Source organism: Micropterus salmoides, unplaced genomic scaffold (genome assembly GCF_014851395.1).
Source record: "Micropterus salmoides isolate LMB-PRFRI ecotype aquatic unplaced genomic scaffold, ASM1485139v1 Ms_hic_scaffold_4, whole genome shotgun sequence".
Classification (NCBI taxonomy): Eukaryota; Metazoa; Chordata; class Actinopteri; order Centrarchiformes; family Centrarchidae; genus Micropterus; species Micropterus salmoides.
Window position 1 is genome coordinate 13,726,146 of NW_024043372.1, and position 19,915 is coordinate 13,746,060.

The 19,915-nt window shown below is 40.5% G+C and overlaps 1 protein-coding gene across 4 annotated transcripts in view; it reads right to left on the reverse strand.

Moving 5' to 3' along the window:
• slc12a5a (solute carrier family 12 member 5a) overlaps positions 1-19,915 on the reverse strand; it is a 177,524-nt gene that overhangs the window by 46,083 nt on the left and 111,526 nt on the right. For all 4 annotated transcript variants that reach the window (XM_038695837.1, XM_038695836.1, XM_038695838.1 and 1 more), the window contains exons 2-3: positions 14,945-15,045; positions 14,257-14,394 (exon numbers count right to left, since the gene is read on the reverse strand). In XM_038695837.1, the coding sequence (XP_038551765.1) occupies positions 14,257-14,394; positions 14,945-15,045 (239 nt within the window). The remainder of the gene's footprint in view (positions 1-14,256; positions 14,395-14,944; positions 15,046-19,915) is intronic.

A 19,915-nucleotide genomic window follows, 5' to 3' on the forward strand; every position in this document is an offset into this window, starting at 1 on the left:
ATTAATCTAAAGGTTAGTTTGAAAATCAAAAGGTGTAAAATTTATTTATTATGCATATTTCAAACATGAAAAAAAAAGGCAGGCCCATGTTTAACCCGTGTTTACAATAACGGTTGACTGAAAACAGTAATAAACTATTAGGATAAAAGACTACATGGATAATTTCATTGGTCCTTAGCTCTTCTGAAAACACACCAGACACACAGTTCTTTTCACCTCCAGATTATTTTTTTTCCATGACTCTCCCACCCAGTAGCAATGCTGTAATTAAAAAGACTGAGTTTCCACTGACAGGTACTTCAGGGACTTGGTGTGTAATATACATTAGCAGTCTGGTGTTGCAGGTAGAAAGGTATGCCAGCCATCAGCACTTTGTTGTGAGACCCAAAACTGCTGCTGCTGCAGAAAGTGGTCTGAGGTCAGTTTGTAATAACAGGTACGTTATTAGAGGAAAGCCTGTGTGCATTTACATAGCGTAGTATACAATAGAAGACATAACACCCTCAAGAGGACGAAGGCTCTGTAAGTCCTTTCAAGGTGGGTGATTCTAATTTAATAGGATTTCTAAAACTACAACAACTTTGTGGCGTTTGAAGTCAAAAAGGTGAACACATATTTTACAGCCTCTTTTATTTTGGCCAATTCTTTTGCAGCCAAACAGATCAAAACAGAAAGAGAGTTGTCTCAAAGTCTGAAAAATAGTTACAACAATGATACCAATTTCTTAAGACTGTTAATGTTTATCAAAAGTAGATGTGAAAAAAATACAGCTTTGTAAATTCAAATAACACATTGAGGATTGACTACAGGATCCCAAAAAAATATAAAATCTTGGCAGAAGAGCTTGTCAGAAAATCTTAAATGGTGCTGTAAAAATGAAGTGTTATGTTGGTCCTCTAATGGTTTCCATACATACGTAGACTTAGAGGAAAGCAGGTTAGGTTAAAGTGCATAGAGCAATTGAACATAATGATTACAGATTATACTAATCTGTCCTAAAAGGTGTGTAAATACTATTCAGTATCACAATAAAAAGGTGTTATGCCCCACAACACAGGAGAGTAACATAACCAAAGTAGGCAATAACCCTCTCCAGACTGCAAAATGTCATTTTCCCTGCCTGCTCTCCCACACAATGGTAAACCACAATCAAGCAGGCCTTGTATGTTGGCCCGCTGTATGAGTGTCTGCAGCAGCTCACAGCTGAGTGATAAATTATAATCCAGATTCAACAATAGGCAGGCTTTGAAACACTGTTTGTCTGCTAGAAATCCTGGGTGTTACACAAGATGTACAGACACAGATAATAGATACTCAGAGGGCTTACACATAGTCTGAGAGCCTGGACATGATAAAACACCTCTGTGGGTTTGGTGAACAGCCACCAAAACAAAAAAAAATCTGGTGATCTAATAGATGCTTCCAATGACTTTATATTGACAAATAGCCTGAAACAGATGAAACGCTTGTGTATGCATTGAATCAATGACCCTGGTCGAGGAAAAAGGCTGGACGTTTATTGAAACTGCCGTTTTCTATTTTTATTCAATTGGTGTTTCATTTGTTCATTTGCGGACGAGGATTGCAGACCCGACCTGCGTCTGCTGTCGTAGATGCACACACACACATGCAGAATGAGTGTCTGTTTAATGGACTGGGAGCCAGCAGGGTGATGATTTCCCCAGGGAGCGGGCCACCGCGAGCAAAGGCAACTCTGACTGCTGCAGAGCCACAGGTAAGCCAGCGTGGCACCACTGAACTAGGAAGGAACAGCTGCACCCCCACAACCCCCTGGGAAGTGCAGTCGACCCACTATATGCATGGCTCAGGTGTGTCAGACGAACAACAGGACCTTTCAGTACATCTGCCGTGGCACCTACTTTTACTAGATTGACTGATTCCTGCTGCCCTACCACTTACCACTAGCCTCTCACCAGGCTCGACCGCTCTCTCTCTGTCTGTCTCTCTCTCTCTCTCGATCGAGCTGTGACGTGTACTTGGTGGAGCCTTGAAGCCCACCGATGCAATATCCAAACACCCTGGCATTGCATTGGTGTTTTAAAAAATCAGACTTCCTACACTATCGCACATGGGAGATCCAGTGTAGTTAAGGTTAGGGAAAGATTATGGCTATGGCAAATAAAATATAGTCATGCTATGGTTAGGGTTGAGCATCATTTACACTACTGCATTAAAAGGGCTTATAACCGTACCTATGGTGACATGATTTAACCAGAAATACATAACAAAAACTGATGGCTTTGTAATTTCAGACATCTTGGCCAACGATTTTACAAGTCTTGCTTGCTACAATACAGGAGCATAGCAACCCAAAGTTAAGTTTAGGGAAAGATTGTGGGTATCACAAATAAAATATGTTTACGGTGTGTTTAAGTTTAGGTAATTAACTACAGTCTCCTGCATGAATGCCAGATGCACATGTTCCATCCACCGCATCACAGCATTAAGAGCACACTAATTCCTTTGTTGGCTATGGACTTAAATCGCGCAAAATCACTATCGGTTATGGCAATTATGGTAATCTAGGTTATCTAAACCTAACCAATACGTTTTAGTAGAATCTATTGTTGTTGTTTAGTTTTAAGAATTCAATGCCTTCATTCCAAAAATCTTGTATTTCTACCTTGAAAACCATAATTTCATACTGTTTGTTTAGCATACACTGTATTGAATCATTGTTTTCCTTTCCTATGGATATCTCCTGAATTTGCTGAGGCTAGCAAAAACAGGCACTTTCTCTCTGCAAGACATTTAGAGTCTGGAGAAGGGAAGAGTTAAAAAGGGAAGGGGAAGCAACTTAATCTCCTTGGATAGCTGCAGGGGACAGAAAATGAAACAGGGCAGAGGAGTAGGGGTATGAATACGAGGAGACTACATACATCTGAAAGGAGTTGCAGGAGAGAGGAAAGGAAATGTCCAGACCCTCAGGCTTTGGGACACGCTGCCAACCTGCTTAGGCTGGCAAAACCAGTGTCATCCTTTCAATCACTTCTTACATGAATTTTATACACTCGCCAGCAGGACCAGAATCTGCTGCACATTGAAAATCCTCTGGATCTGTGTTTGAATGTTTTTAATTCCTTGTCGGAGCTACACCTGTCTTTGTAGGCCAGCTGAAAGCAATGTTCTCTCCATTTTCTACAGTAGATTAATGGCATTCCACCAATACTTTATCAATGCACATGATTATTAATTAATCAGTCAGACACAGGAGCAGTTTCTACCCACAGCCGATTACTTTGATGTACAGTTAATGCCAGACACACAGTGTCAGGAACTCACTGTACAATAACCCTGACTCTTAACATCTACTTCACCTGTATAGCATTTCATTGTTATAATTCAGTCGCTGTTCACATTGTATATACTGTATATATATATATATACCTCATATCCACCTACCTCATGTAAATAAAAATACCTGCACAAAAACTATTTATTCCAGCATCCTTTGCACTCTGCTCCATTGCACTATTGTCTAGATGTCAACAAATGTTGTTGGTTGAGTGTATGTGTATATCTGTACATGGTAGTTTGTGTCTGTTTTTGTTGAGCTTGTTGTTCTGTTTGTTGATGCTTGTTCTGTGTATGTACATTGAGAACAATGTAAGACCGGAGTCAAATTCCTCGTATGTGTACACATAACAACAATTAACAATGATTCTGATTAATACACCAAAGTAATATATTATGCAACACATTCTTGTTGGATTTCTCTATCTTATTTGGTAAGAACAACATGAGAGAGGTAAGGAATCTATGAGGGAGAAGAGGAGGAAACAAGGGAGATCAGACAAGACAAGACAGGCGAGAGGAGATGCGAGGTAAGGAAAGGAAAGGAATGGAGAGGAGAGGAAGAGGAAGAGGAAAGGAGAGTAGAGGAGGGGAGAGGAGAGAAAAAAAATGGAAAGGTGGGGAGAGGAGGTAACAATGGACGAGAGGGGAGAGAAGAGGTAGGAAGAGGAGTAGGAATGAGAAGAGTGGTGAGGAAAGGAAAGGAGAGAAGAGGAACGGAGGAGAAAACAAGGGAGGAGTGGAAATGGCAGGAACGAAGAGGAGCATGCACACTTTCAGTTTTATTACCGTGGAGGCATGAAGTGGAGGGGCGAGGCGGAGGGAGGGGGGAGGCTAATGACAGTGAGGGAGGCAGACTGGGAGCTTGTAACGCCATCTACACGCTCTGCTGGCCAAACAGGAGCAGATAGGGCAAATGTGTTTCTGCTCAGGTGTGCTGAATTATTAAATAGACAGCGAGAGGAGAGGCCAACGAACATCAGCCTCCCAGACCAGCTGTGGATGAACCAGTCACTCAGCGGTCACCACTGTGTGTGTGTCTGTGTGTTCATGAGTGTGTAGAAACGTTATCCACCAGTTATCTGTAAAACACTGACTTGTCCTCTGTGGTGCTGAAGGCTCACCACCTTGAAAGAGGGTCTACATGTGTTACTAGAATATTCTAGGTTAAAAGACTCCACTAAGCCCTTGTGTGTTCCCACCAGTTGTGAAACCTCTATTTCGGCACACTATCAGATTCAAGGCTAAAAGTCTCCACAGTCTCCACTAATGGACATGTGCAGCTGAACTGAATCTCGTGCTCTGTGAAATTCAGGTCAGCAGGTACCTGGCTTGGATTTGTGCAGGACAGGTGAGATGAAAATGCATTCTACACTGCAAAAACCTACAAATATGCAAACTAGTGTTTAATCTAGAGAAATTTGATGGTAGGAAACAAAAAACTGCCAAAAAGGTAAATCATGCTACTAAAAAACATCTTATAGTAAAAGTAAGTATAAAAAAAAGACCCCACGGTACTTTAAGTTATTTAACTTTTCAAGTTCCTAAAGGTGGATTATTTGTTTTTTAATTCAGCTCAATCAAGTTTAATAATGTAATGCAAATGGTGCTTGACATGACACCTGATCTTGGATAAGAAAAAAAAAGACTGAACAGCAAAATAAGATATTTCTTGAACTGAGCTAAAACCACAAGTCGGTGAATCCATGTGACAATCAGCAACTTTTTTTGATAATTGATTATTAGTTTCAGTTAATTTTCAGCAGCTCAGATGAGAGGATTTGCTTTGCTTGTTATGTATGACTGTAAATTAAATATCTTTGGTTTTTGGAAATTTGCTTGTATAAAACAAAGACACCTGAAGGCATCATCTTGGCCTCCTAGGAGCATTTATTTTGTCATGATCTTTTCTCAATTCATAGACTAATGATTTAATCACTTAATCAAAAATATAATCAATAGATTAATCAATACTGAAAATAATAGTGATTTGCGGCCCTACATTGTAGAACAAAAACCTCCACTAAGCCCATTAGCCTGGTGTCTCTTTACTAAATTGACAAAATGTGTGGTGTGAAATTCCCGTTTAGCTGTGAACTCATGTGCACCCTGCTGTAATATAACATGAATTGACATTAATCAGGGTACATCCTTGAGAAGGCTGCTTGTGGGAATACTGATCCGATGCATCTGTCTAATGAGAGAGGGAGGGAGTGAGGGTGGGAGAGTGAGGTCAAAGCAAAGAGCAAGGATCTTAAAACACCTAGAAGGGAAACAACTTTTATGTGTGGGAACATTACGCTGTTAAAATGCAGGGATGGAGAGCGTATGGAATAATATTCCTTTAATTCTTGGCAAAAGCACTAATCTAGAAAATTAACTTGAATAAAAGTAAAGAGTTTCATGGTTTGTATTGTGTTAAGTTTGGTCAATGCACAAGATGTTATACAGCAAATACTGTATATGTTGTGTTGAACTACTGACACTGAAGGCCAAGCTAGAAGTTACTCAATTACTAAATTTTATCATCCAAACAAACAGCAAGTATCTCTCATAGAGACATGGTTCAGAAAAAAGTAATTTTGCCTTCTCTCTCCAGCAAGGTGCACTACTGCAAAGGTCTTCCCATAAAGATCATTAGACAACAGCAACACATTCAGGACGCAGCTGCCGGATATCTAATAACAACCAGGAGAGGTGAACAATTTACTCCTGTTTTTAAATCTTTCTAAATGGAAACCACACTGCCTTCCATTTAGCTTTAGAGCAGATTTTTAACTGCTGCTCGCTTTACAAATCACTACGAATCAGAGCCGAAATACACTATACAGAGTATAAACCTAGCATGTCCCACAGATCTCTAGGAGCCATGTGTAACACGTGGAGGCAGCGCTGCAAGTTGTAAAGAAAAAAACTCTCACATAATAGGTGCATAATAGGTTTGACTTCATGCGGCGCTTCGCAGCGCTGATATAACGTGATGCATGCTGTACTTAGGGCAAGCTGGTTAGAAATTTTGTTAGACTTTCGCCAGCGCCGCAAAACGTCACCATGTCACATGACATTAAAGCCTCACGGGAGCAAAGTGGCTGTAGTTTTCTGAGTCCGGCAACTGCAGTTGCTTTTCTCTGGCTGCACCAACTTAGAACCACCTTTTGCCTGATCTGCTGGCTTTTCTCAGCGGCTGCAGAGTTGCTGCACATCCAGCAGGGAAAGAGCAACATTAGCATTCATTTGGAGTCCTGTATCTGGCCACCTGGTGAAGATAAGTCCAATATTCTGTTTTCAGTCTCCACCAACTCCTTTTAGCTGCTAAATGCTCCACTATGTTCACCAGTTAGATGCTAAGTTTGTCTGCTGTTTGGTGCTTTGCATTTGGGTTTTGTGTAGGTTGTGGCAACAGTGCACAGTAAAGTTGCAAACCAAAACAACGAGCTGAAAGATGTTAAAATGCTCCAAATACCTGAGAGGAATTGCAGAGTCAAGCAATAATTCTCTGCAAACCCTTTTTCTTAATCCACTGTTAATATAAAAATATTGATTCTATGCACTTTATGTGTTGTTCTAATGCATTTCTTTGCCAAATCGCAGGCAGATTAGCTGTGACTGGTTTCCATCTTAACCTGTGCGACCTCCAGACTGCTCCCTCATGTCACATGCCAACCAAATCTCTAATCTTGGCTTTCAGACTGCTGCGACAAAGAAAGCCAGCTGCCTCGCTCTCGCTCTCTCACAACTCACTCACTCACCCACTCAAGGGACCGATGATGAAGGAGAAGGAGAGCGAGGAAGGGAGAGAGGGAGTGGAGCGAGAAATAGAGAGGGAAGGCGATAGGGGTAGAGAGAGAGAAAGAGAGGGAGAGGGGTCGCTGTGTGAGCGATAAAAAACGCCACAGGCTGCCTTAATGAAAAGCCTCTCATGGCGATGGAGAGATTGCCTGTGGAATGGGCTGCTGATTGGAGAAACAGCTGCTTGGTGTAGCGTGCAGACTAATTAAAGTATTGACAGGGTTGGGGTGACAGGGGAAGATTAGACCTGCTCCCAGGGTTAGCCGAGCTGAGGAGAGCCAGACCAATACACCTCACATCTATGAAAACTGGGAGGGCTGGGATGACGGGGGAATATACGACCAGCAAACAATTCCAGTATAAAGCTTGTTTAAATGTTACATCTCTTTCTAGAAACAGTGTCCCCCATTACTCTTGATAATGCACAGATCTCACAATCATCTGTTTTAACGAGGACTGCATCTTCAGTAGAAAGCAGAGAGAACTGTGTGCTTCTGTAAAAACAGAGGTTGCTGTTGCTGTTTTTTTAATTTGCATTTGTATTGGGCTGGAGGCAGAAATCTCAAACACATATACAGATTTCCAAAAACCATTGCAAATAAAACCAAAACTCTCTGCATTGCTAGATACATATAGTTGCAAATGAGGAAATATAGTGTTTTATAACATTTTTGCTCATTTGGGGGAACTGACATTTCAAATATGACATGTTACTGTGGTTTAGCAGCATGTTTTCTCCTTAAATGGATTGATGAGAAACTGTTTGTCATCCAAAGGGGTTCTGCACATCCTTATCCATCACGCTGTTTCATTCTTGTGCTTAGACATTATTCTTGACCTTAGAAATAGCAGTTTGACTTAAAATTCTTAGTTACTTTTTCAAACGGGGCTTGGGTTAAGGCTCGTAAACAGCGGCAAATCCCACTGTGAGGCAACAGGCCGTGTCATCGGCCTCCGCCTCCGCACCCCCCTAAGGAAACGCTTCACCAGGGGGTGGGAGAACACAGTCCTGTCCCCGACGCCGCGGCATCTCGCCCCGTTCTGGCCGGCTTGCTGGAAGACATCGTTCTTCTTGTTTTCTAGCTGGAAAGTCTTTTGCTCTTTAGACAGCTCCGTGCTGAAGAAAAATGGGAGCCGATGGCTGGGTCTCACCGTTGTATATATACAAGGTGCGGACGTAGGAGAGGCCCACGCTGTGGGTGGGCGTAGACTAAAATTCTCAGTGCCACACAGGCACGCGGAAGAGGTAAACCCAATAATGATAGCCTTTGAGGGCGAAGCCTATACGAAATAGAACCAATGTTAGCTAAGTTGTGGGTTAACGAACTGTTACTACAGTTGCTGCTCCAAAGCTAACATGCAGAGGGGAAGAGATGGTCCAAGAGCCCGCACACCAGCAATACTCACAACTCTCCTGTGCTACTATTGCTAACATCACAACAACAGCATATCTTGGCAAACCAATAAGTAAGTTATTTAACGTTACCTAACACACACACACACACACACACACACACCATGGCTAGAAAGGCTGCGATAGTGTTGTGTTGTTTTACATTTACAGAGCCAGGGCTGTGGACAAACGGCAGATTTTTTTGCAGCGCACACACTGAATAGACAGCTAGTGGACCGTGAGGAGATATTTGCTGAATTTGACAAAAACACATGTAGTGGATTAGAATTGCATACCCCACCTTTAAGCACAGCAGCGCTTTTGTGCATAATGTTAATGTCAATGTGCAACATGCTGGACTTTAGCAGGTATAATGTTTAGCCTGTTAGCACGCCAACACTTAATAATTAGCAGTAAACAAAGTACTAAATAAAGTGCAGCTGATGGGAAAGTTATTCGTTTTGCAGGTATTTAAACGTAAAAGTATTGGACAAATTAAAATTCTGGCCTGATGATGGTATTAGATGAAAAGTTAAGGGATCACCAAAGTTATAAAAGGTGACCCTGAGGGGAACATGTTTTTAAATTCCATAGCAATCCATTCAGTGCCAATACATTTCCTTCAAAACCACAAACAACCAAAGTCAGAGACTTGCATGTCTGCACAACATTTCACAGCAATCCTTCCAATAGTTGCTGAGATACTTTAGTCTGGATTAAAGCCATTTCCATCCCTAGAGTCATGCCGCCAGTGTGACAACAACTGAACCATCTCCATGACAAATAAGTAAAATCTGTACGCTGATGAGATGTGGCTGAAATCTCTAGAAAACCAAGTAAGTGGACCGTATAATGAGAAAAACAAATTCTCCATTTGTATGCACTTTAACTGTCTGTTTGTTCATGATGTTATTGTCATTATACTTTGTATACAAATTTACACATTCAGAAATCAATTCTGTTATGAGGTCAATTATACTTATCATCCTCATCTCCACTTTCATTTCCATTTTTTTTTTCATTTAGTATCCACTGTGTATCTACAGGACTATCTAGATTCACAGCTGAGAAAGTATTATTATATCAGATAGGTACACTGGCAACCAAGGTCATCATCAATGATTTGCTTCAAAGTGAGAAACAACATGGAAAACCTATCTGAGAGAAAGTGAAACAGACTAAGACAAACGTCATAGAAAAGCTGTCCACCTGCTGTGGCCAAACTGTGTTTTAGCCCACATGGTCTGAGTATGGAGTTACACAGTTTTAAACGTCACTGTGAAAAATGTAAAGATGCCAATCAGTGCATTTTCCCACAAGTCTGTCACACTAATAACTTCTCTCATTATTTGCATTACTATCATCATTATCAGCGTCTCTTTTCATTTGAGCTTTGCAATGTCACTTCTCGCCTGGCTGCTAAAACCACGATTTCCCAAAGGATTAATAATGTAGCTGCCTGTCTGTCTATCAAGTGCTGATGGGAAAAAAAGCCTGAAAAGTAAACTCCTTCCTGCTGACATCTCAACACCCAACAGCAGAAAATACCAGGGGATGATGTGGAAGGAACTCATTAGTGAGTGGCATTTAAGATGCAATCCAGTAACACGAACAGGGGATTTATAATACCAACAGAGAATGATTGACAAGTTCTAAACTGGTGCATTTTTTCTTTCTCTCCAGTGAGTGTGTTAACAAAACAATCAAAAACTCTGCTATTAGCGATTCATGATGTAATCTAACGGAAAGTACAAATCTATATTTGGTAACACTTAATGACCATCCCTTGGCAACAAGCATAACAACCCTTCCTCAGGTGAGTAAGTTGTCAAGGATGCGCAATAAATAATATTACCGCAGGAAATTTATATCCACAGGAAAGTGATTTATTGATGCACACTGCATCGGTAGGAGTCTGCTTGGTCTAATTTGATTTGAGTAATTTGTTTTAGAAGCAGCCATGTGTTAAAAACTAAAACCCTGCCCTTTTTGTGCGGAAATCTTAAGCTATCATTTCAACATTATTATTTATATAATATTCAATACAATCATTAGTCTGTGCTTTATGAAACTGCAGAAACTCCTTTGGAAAGCTCCAGCATATGTATTTGATAACAGTACACTGCTTTTAAGCACACTCTAAGTATATTTAAATGTCAGCAGTTACAAGCATTATAATGCATCATAGAAATTATTATACACAATGACCCTAAAAAAATCCATTAGTGGTTTTGTGTTTAGTGCAGCACACTTAAAACTAATTGTTTGCAGTTCAGAATGATTTTCAGTAGAAACAGGTTTAAAAACAAAACAAAAAGAGCAGGTCATCTTCTCCGGATTTTTACCCAAATTGTGCGAACATCAAGGTAAGAGAGTTCCATAGGCGGGGGGCAGCATAACTAAAAGATCTGGCACCCATGGTATTTAGTCGAATCCAAGGTACTACAAGAGAAATTGAAGATGAAGATCTGAGAGCATGTGAAGGGGTGTAAACATGGAGAAGTTGTGTAAGGTGTTGGGGTGCAAGATTATGAAGTGCCTTATAAGTAAGTAGCAGGATCTTAAATTCAACTCTATACTTTACTGGAAGCCAGTGCAATCGCTGAAGAACTGGAGGAATGTGCTCAGTATAAGGAGTTCTAGAAAGAACACGAGCTGCAGAATTCTGAACTAACTGAAGCTTATGTAGCAATTTGGAGGGAACACCTGTGAAAAGAGCATCACAGTAGTCTATACGTGAAGTGACCAGTGCATGAATAAGAACTGCAGTATTATTATTTGAAAGAAAGGGGCGGAGTCGGTTAATATTACGCAAGTGGAAATATGCAATCCGCATGATATTATTAATTTGAGCTTCAAAGGATAGTGTGCTATCCATGATGACACCCAAACTTTTAACCTGTGAAGAAGGATAGATTACAGTATTGTCAATGTACAAAGAAAGAGCTTTGCAATGTCACTTCTCACAATAAGATCTAGACAAAACAGATCGAGTGCCAATAAGCAAAGCCTCAGTTTTGTTGCCATTTACCTTCAAGAAGTTAGTGGAAAGCCAATCTTTAATTTCAGCTAAACAGCTGGACAAAGATGGTGGTGGGAAAGAATCAGTGGGTTTGGCAGACAAGTAGAGTTGGGTGTCATCCGCATAACAGTGGAAATGAATCCCATATTTCCTCAAAATATAACCAAGAGGGAGCATGTAAATAATGAAAAGAAGCGGGCCCAAGACAGGGGAACACCAGTAGTGACTATAGATGTTCTTGATCGAAAACCTTTTAATTGGATACGCTGACTGCGTCCAGATAGATATGACCTAAACCAAAACAGAACAGTGCCAGTAATACCAATAGAAGCTAATCTGTCAAGAAGTATCTTATGTGAGACATTATCAAAGCAGCTCTCAAGTCTAGAAGGACAAGTATGGAAAAAAGCCCAGAGTCAGCTGCCAACAGTAGATCATTGGTTATTCTGACAAGAGCAGTCTCAGTGCTGAGGACGAAATCCAGATTGAAATTGTTCATACAAATTATTATTAAAAAGATGTTCATGAATTTGAACTGCAATACACTTTTCCACTACCTTAGAGATAAATGGTAAATTTGAAATTGGATGAAAATTATCAAAATTAAATGGATCACCCCCTGGTTTCTTAAGAATGGGAGTAATAATAGCAGATTTAAGAGATGAAGATACAGAACCAGAAACAAGTGAAGCATGAACAATTTTAGTAATCAATGGTGACAGGGCTGGTAAACAAGCTTTCACTAAAGGAGTAGGTAGAGGGTCTAACTGACAAGTCGAAGATTTAGATTTACCTATCAGACCCACTATCTCTGAAGTAGTTGGTAGTGTAAAGTTAAAGAAAACAGAGTTGGGAGGTGTGTAAGTGATAGATTGACAGGAGTCATTGTGAAGAGTACCAGTAAGTAGGCCTAATTGCTGATGTACATTTTCAACCTTAGATGCAAAAAAAGTCAAAAAACGATCACATAAGTCAGTGGAATACATATCAGATGGCAGAGAATCAGGTGATTGCAGAATATTGTTTACCACCAAGAAAAGGGACCTGGAGTTCCCATTACTAACTCCAATTATGTTGGAGTAGTAATCAGATTTAGCCTTGGACAGTGCATTTTTATCATTTCGAATATGTTCAGCATATATTTCTTTATGAACAGTAAGGCCAGACCTGATATATAACCGCTCTAACCTACGGCCTTTCGAGTTTTCACAGGTGCAAATTCATCTAAAATCATGTTCAGTCCATCATTGTAGTATGTAACTAGTTCATCGTAGATAAATCTATTTTATTGGAGAAGATGGCAAGTTCATCAGCAAGAGTAGGCACATCAATGTTCGTAATATTCTGAAATGTGATCGATCTGATATGGACAGATCAGAAACAGTACAATTATAAGGTGTTATACCAGAACAGCAAACAAGATCAAGAGTATGCCCCTTAGTATGAGTGGGCAATGTGTTAAATTGTTGCATACCAAAGCAATCCAAACATGATAAAAATTCACATGTAAATGCATTACTGACATTGTCTATATGAATGTTAAAATCACCCAGAATGATTACATTTGGAGACATGGAAGATAGATAAGTCAAAAGTTCAGATAGTTCAGTTAAGAAGGCATTATTGCTCTTGGGAGGACGGTAAATAGTTGTGAGGATGGTAGGAATTGCACCATTGATTTTTAAGGCAGTTGTTTCAAAAGAAGAATATGTAGACAAAGTTAGCTGAGATACTTATAAAGTATTGCTAGCCCCCCTCCCCGTCCCGTATCACGGGATTTACAAACATAACTATATCCTGGGGGAACAGACTGGTTTAGATGAAAAAAGTCGTCTGGTTTCTGCCATGTCTCAGTTAGACAGAGAAAGTCAAACTTACGGTCAGACAGTAGATCGTACACCATAGGTCCTTTATTAGAGAGAGATCGTATATTAAATAATCCAAAGGAAAAATTGTTTTTACCAGAATCGTTGCCAACCGATCTGGCCAGGTTGGTTAATACACTGTGATCGACAGTCCGTGAGAGCCTCTTCAGTGAGCGTGGTTTAGATGACCAAAAGGTCCGTATTTGACATGAGCCATCAATGTTATAACTCCGCCAAGACCCGAGATGTATATATTTCCGACGTGGTATGTACACAATATCCGAGGGAAGATATGGAGCTGACGGAAGATTAAAAGGCCGCAAACGGAGCTGAGTAAGTTCCCGCCGCCGAATACTGGAGCATCGACCATACCACAGAATGGTATATAGCAGAAAGGACGACCCAGATGTAGTTCATCTGCACCAGTAGCTCAGTGATCTTCATAGTTGATCCAAGGGCCAGAGGTACCACGAAGAACAGTCAGTAACTGGCAGGCAAACCGGCAACCGCAGAAAGCATCAACACGTACCAAAACCAGCGTATAAACCCGCTTAATCAGCGTGGATACACAGGTCGGATTGGCTCCTTAAAATAGTTTAAAACAGTTCATAGATGCATCCATGCATTCATAAGTGCAGGAAGCTTTAGAAGTACTAAAAGGTTTAAAATTCCCTCCCTGAGCAGCGGCAGCTAATAGCGCCAGCGTTCACCCGGAAGTCATCCGTATGATTGATGTACCACAACATAATATCCTGAGTCAAACTATGTTATCTCCGCCATATAGAATATGCCTGTTTACAGTACATACATGAATGTACTGTTGTCTGCACCGCACCATATGTATACATTTATACACAGATTACATTACATACCTTGACGGGTTTCTTGCGCGATGACTCAGCCTCGTTGTTCTCGGCCTCCTCGTGCTCCTTACTACCTTGGGGCAGGTTGGAGTAGTTGGCCAGGCTGCTGAGAAGAGACGACACCATGGGGCTGGTGTCCATCTCCTCCTGCAGAGACACAAACACAAACAGGAAGGCTGGAGTCAGTGTTTTATCAGCGTTTTAAAGGGAAGTATAGAGATGTGTGAGACTGTGAGCTAAACCCACATAGTACAGTAACATTAATATTGTGCTGTAGTTGATGAGTGTTGCCTCAGATCACTGTAGATAAGTTGCTATTTCAGTTGCTTGCAAATTCTCACCCAACTAGAAAACATATAACGTGCTCACAAAGTAAATTGTACATTTTCTGATTTTTCTGATCTTGTTTAATCTGCAAATTTTACTGAGAGCACAATATAAATACAGTTGTGCAAAGCTGTGGCAAATTGCCTCGTTGAAGTTCTTTCCTGTAGCAGTGTGAGATTTGCTTGCATTAACCTGAAGTTCCCACATGCCCTTCACACAGTAATTACCCTCATTAATCGATGTCAGTGCCCCTATTCAATCACTGAATTGTGAGAATGAGTGTATCCTGCTTCTTACAATCATGCCTGCTTGTGTGTGCTAACCAATCAGTGCGTGCCTATGTGTGCGTGTGCAGAATATTGGGCCGTACCTCAAACAAGGCCATGTTCTTGCCGTCATACTGCTGGCTCTTCTCTGCGGCTGCATCGCTGCTGTTGATGAAGGGGCTGCTCTCCTTGGGGTTGCTGTCACCTGGAAGGAACAGATACACAAACTTTTAGACTGGACTGAAATAAAGAACAAAGACGCCAGTTGAGAGAATAAAGCACAAGCCAGACATGAGCTTCTTCGTGTCAAAATAACCCTTTTGTGCACTAACTACAACGTTCAAAAACAGACCGGCTTTTATGCATTCATCAATGTATTATTCAAGTAAAGAAAAACCAAAAAACAGAAAGCTCAAACAGGGCGTCTGCCAGGAGACAAGGGGAGGCTTGTCGACTGCATAAAGTGCCCACAGTCAGAAATGCAGAGAAACACAACCATAACTAATGGAGTGTGCCTTCACAATATGTGCCGTGCTATATATTCCATATGGCCACCGGAGAAACGCAAACTGGAACATCTAAATCAGTTTTTCGGTACACTGACAAACTATGACATCACGAGTTTGAAAGCTAACACAGACAACGAATAAGAAATGTTCAAACACTTGGCAGCTTTTTACCCTCAAAACACACACAACAGTAGAAACAATGTGATGTTATTTAGGTGACAGCTTGCTGTAGGCATCATGACTCCATCGAGAAGCATCTGTCCACAAGTTCACAGACTAAGGGCACGAGGCAAATCTCCTACACATACAAATCTTCAAAGTAAACTACATTGGAAGGGCAGCATCCAACTCTTGGGGAGATTTATTGACCGGACCCTCTGCAAGATCATTGACAAGCTCATTGATTTACAGAAGAGGTTTCAAAATGGATTACAAACAACATCAGATGCTGGTTGATCCATTTTTGCAGTGACTGTTCCACTCATACCATGTGCAGCAAAATGATAAAAGAACACTTCTGATTTCTCTCTTCTTTCCAAAAAACTCACCTAGGCGTTTGTTCTGCCTTTTATTTTTTTATTGAGATGTAGCCACAGGAAGACTTGACTAACTGTCACAAGCAGTTCTACCTTCATGAGTTAGGATTAATAGATTTTGAAAGTTTCAGACATTTTAACAAGTATTTGTTTTGCTTAGAACTGGTTAGAATTGCAGGTGCTTATTGTAATACACATGACTGAGGTAACAAATATCTTTGTCTGTTCTGCTGCTTGAATAACGACAGCTTCATTGTGCTTCTACATCCTGCGGCGGCTCTGTGGGGACGTAGACGGTCCTGCCGTCACTAGTTTGTACCCTCGGGAATGTAAATACCAAAGAGAGGCTACAACTATACTTTTATGGGTGACATGGAAGCTACAAAAAATGTAATTGGGCAGGATTGTCTGTTCACCTTCATGTCTGTAGTATATGTTATTGTCAAATCTTTCAAGTTAAGATTCTTTTTTATTATCGTTACTTGTTCTTTTCAATTAATACATTAATCGTTCAGTTTATAAAATGTAAGAAGAAAAGTGACAAATTCCCATTAAATATCACAATTTGTCCGACGAGCAGAGGAAACCCAACTGTAAATGCTTGGGATTGTTTTACCAGATGAATTGATTATCAGTTTACCAACTGATTTAGCACTGATTGCAAGTGTTGTTTTTAATCAGAGAGACAATGAGAGATTGTAAACATACATGTGTATATACCAGAAGTAACATAGTTTGTTCACATAGTGTTAAAGCAGTGCTGTGACAGTGACAGTGACAATCAATACAGTTGATTCCACTCCTGTTACGTACCATGGCTTTGAGTAAATGAACCACTTCCTGACCAGAATTTTTGCTCTTGTCGAGAAAAATCATTAAATTCAGAACTACTTTATTCACATACAATGAAGGTCTCTGTGGCGAAAGAGTAAGCGGCCTTATTTGCGCCTTCCCCTTTGAGCAACTCTTGAGGGAGACAGCAGATTGCTCTCCCTCTGGCTCTCGGTTCTGTCTTGGACTGAGCACCGCGAGACCAAGTTATTTATAGCCAGGATGCTGCAGCCATGTGCCATGACGTCGGGGCACCACTAACAGCCAGCACTCTGTTCTACATTGACAGAGCAATAGGGCCACTCAGTCGGGGAGTCTGAGAAAAAGGGGCTGTGCGTGAGGATTTGGAGCACGAAAAGAGCAAAAAAAAAGAAAGAACAAAGCAGGCGGGGAGATGTTAATACAAAGAGATGGAAAGCAAGAGAATGATGGTGGAGATGAGAAGATGGAGAGAGACACAGATAGATGGGGCGAGAGCGAATAGTGACAAGGAGAGAGAGAGAGATGGGCTCAGACAGACAAAGACGGGGCAGCCAGACCTGAAATGGGAACCCGCAGAGGGAGAGAGGGAAGAAAGAGACACACTTATGTCTCTGGCTGTAAAATGTAAAAGCTTCTGTTGCACTTAAAGTTAAGCTCACTTTGATCTGCAGGTTAAAATATACACAGCAGTTAAAAGGGAGGCTAGAGCACCCTGCAGACGGTTTTCAGAACACGTGGATTACTTTGTTGTTTGTTTTAAATAATTTTTACTCTCTTCAGACCATGTGAGGATGATATTCCTCTATGATACAATGCAAGACGAATAATATCAGGATTGTTGTACAGGGCAGATGAGCAAAACATCTATGAACACAGAGGAACAAGTGAAAGGAGGGAAATGCACAGTGTGCACATATTATGTATATATAAAAACAGAACACTGAAACCACTCACTGTATGCTAGTTTTCATTTTGTGCCATTGTCCTAGTTCAAAGCACTAGATAAAATGTACATAAAGTTTATGTAGTGCCGAAACAGTACAGTACAGCTCTCTTTTTAATCATCGCAAACTGAATTTTGGGGGATTTGGACTTCTGGTCGTGATATCTCAAAGACTAAATGATGAATCAATTAATGGATTGTAACTGAGAGTAATTTACAGAAGAATCCATAATGAAAATAAATGTTTGTTGTGTGCTCTACATAGCGCCCAGATATTTAACATCCTTAGTTCAAAGTGAACAACTGTTCCATCAGATCACAGGACAGGTTAGTTTTAAATGTTCCTCATACCAAATCTGGGGAAAAGTGGTTTCTGGAACTATGCTACTGGAATGAACTACAAAAGACAACTGAGGTTAAATTAACACATTTTGTTGTAAAGCCCGTTAAGGCAAATTTGTGATTTTTGCTATTTGGGCTATATGAATAAACTTGACTGTTTTGCCTGGCTGACTAGTCTTCTTATATCTCTATTGCAATAGTGATCTTTTTCTCAACAAGATTTAATAAACCTGAACTAACTAATAACCTAACAATGGAACAAAAAATGCTGTGTTTCCTGCATGCACACTAGTTCAGTCAGATACACGTGTATCAAGGGATTTACCATTTACAGCAAATGGTTATACAGATACATTTGCAGTGGGGGAGGGAGCTGTGACTGCAAAATATGTTAGCATGAGCTTAATGAGCAGAGTAAAATGTGACCGGTTTAAATGGCCATGCTGTACACCACCTGCATGAATATGACTGGACATTACAGTCAGCCACACAACTGTTGAATAAGCAAGTGGTGGTTTATCATTTAAGTAATAGTGAATGAGTATACATGTATCAGCACACTATCTTTTATACACAGAGAACTTCTTAAAGGAAGGGATAACTGATCTTATTGAGAATGCACACACACACACACACACACACACACACACACACACACACACACACACACAGTTGTATATCTGAAGGGCTAATGCCCCAAGACAACTTTTCTATTGGATCACTTATCGCTCCACGGCCCATTTCTCCCCATCATCTAATAATTAAAACTCCATCATCAAAGGAATGATGGATACCCCCTTTCTGGAAAAATGACAGTGCCTAAAAGAGTTTTACTCTGACCGCATCCCCCTAGCAGCTTATCCTCATACAATCAGATGGGATCTGTCCAACAATGGCTCTCACTATCAAAGCCTCTCGCTATCTATGGTCAAAATCCAGAGCTTTACTGCTCACTGAGCTTGCGATCCCCTTCGAAATCCTCTACAAAACAAAAACACAGAATCTACACTTTTCTCTCATTGTCTTGTCCATGACATTTTACAGTAGTCGTTTATTGTGAATATCCTGAAACTCACACATGTGCTCTTATGTTTGGGCCCCACTGTGGGGATGTGGTGCGCATGTGGTGTCCACAGCATTGCTGCACTGCCATAATGAGTTTACCTTTGATAAATACAATACAATAAAAGCCTTTTCAACAAATGAAGGAATTCTGTCCACAGAAACACTAGAGGGCTTTTAATCTGAAATGGATACAGAACATTTTAATATTTGTTGTCTATCTGTGTCTGTGACATGTTCTACAGATATAGACATTAAAACTGTAGTGAAATGTGTAATGCTGCTGGTGTGATGTTGATTTGACTGTCAACAGATCATTTTCACTGTCTGTTTTGCATAACGTGGAAAAAATAAGCGAGATGCAGAATCTCTAGATGACGTGTCGCTTCCCTAACCTGTCAACATGGGCACCAAAATGACAGGCAAAAGGTTCTGCGAGGCAAACATGCTGCTCAGGTAAGCAGTGTGGCCCAAATGTGAAGTTTCTAACCTAGTTGGTATTGTGCCAAGTAAGAAAATGAAAGGCTGTGTTTAACTATCTCAATCACTGTATTACTGTTTAATGTCCAAAAACCTCAAAGGCACCTTCTTTGTAGCATGGGACAAAAACACAGGACATTATTTTAATGTTGTCAGTGAGGGGGGTCAAAGTTAACTTAAATTAAACTTTGACCCCCAAATAGGCTGGCTTCCAAAACATGAAGCCAACAGCATTCTGGCATTGACAGTAGAGATAAGTTGATTTCTCTATTAAATAAGATTTGCCAACAATTTTGATAATTTTTCAAGAAAAAAAGATTTGCTTCTTTTTCTCTAATTGAAGAGTTTACTTTGGGCTCTGGGACTATTAATGAGCATTCATCACTACTG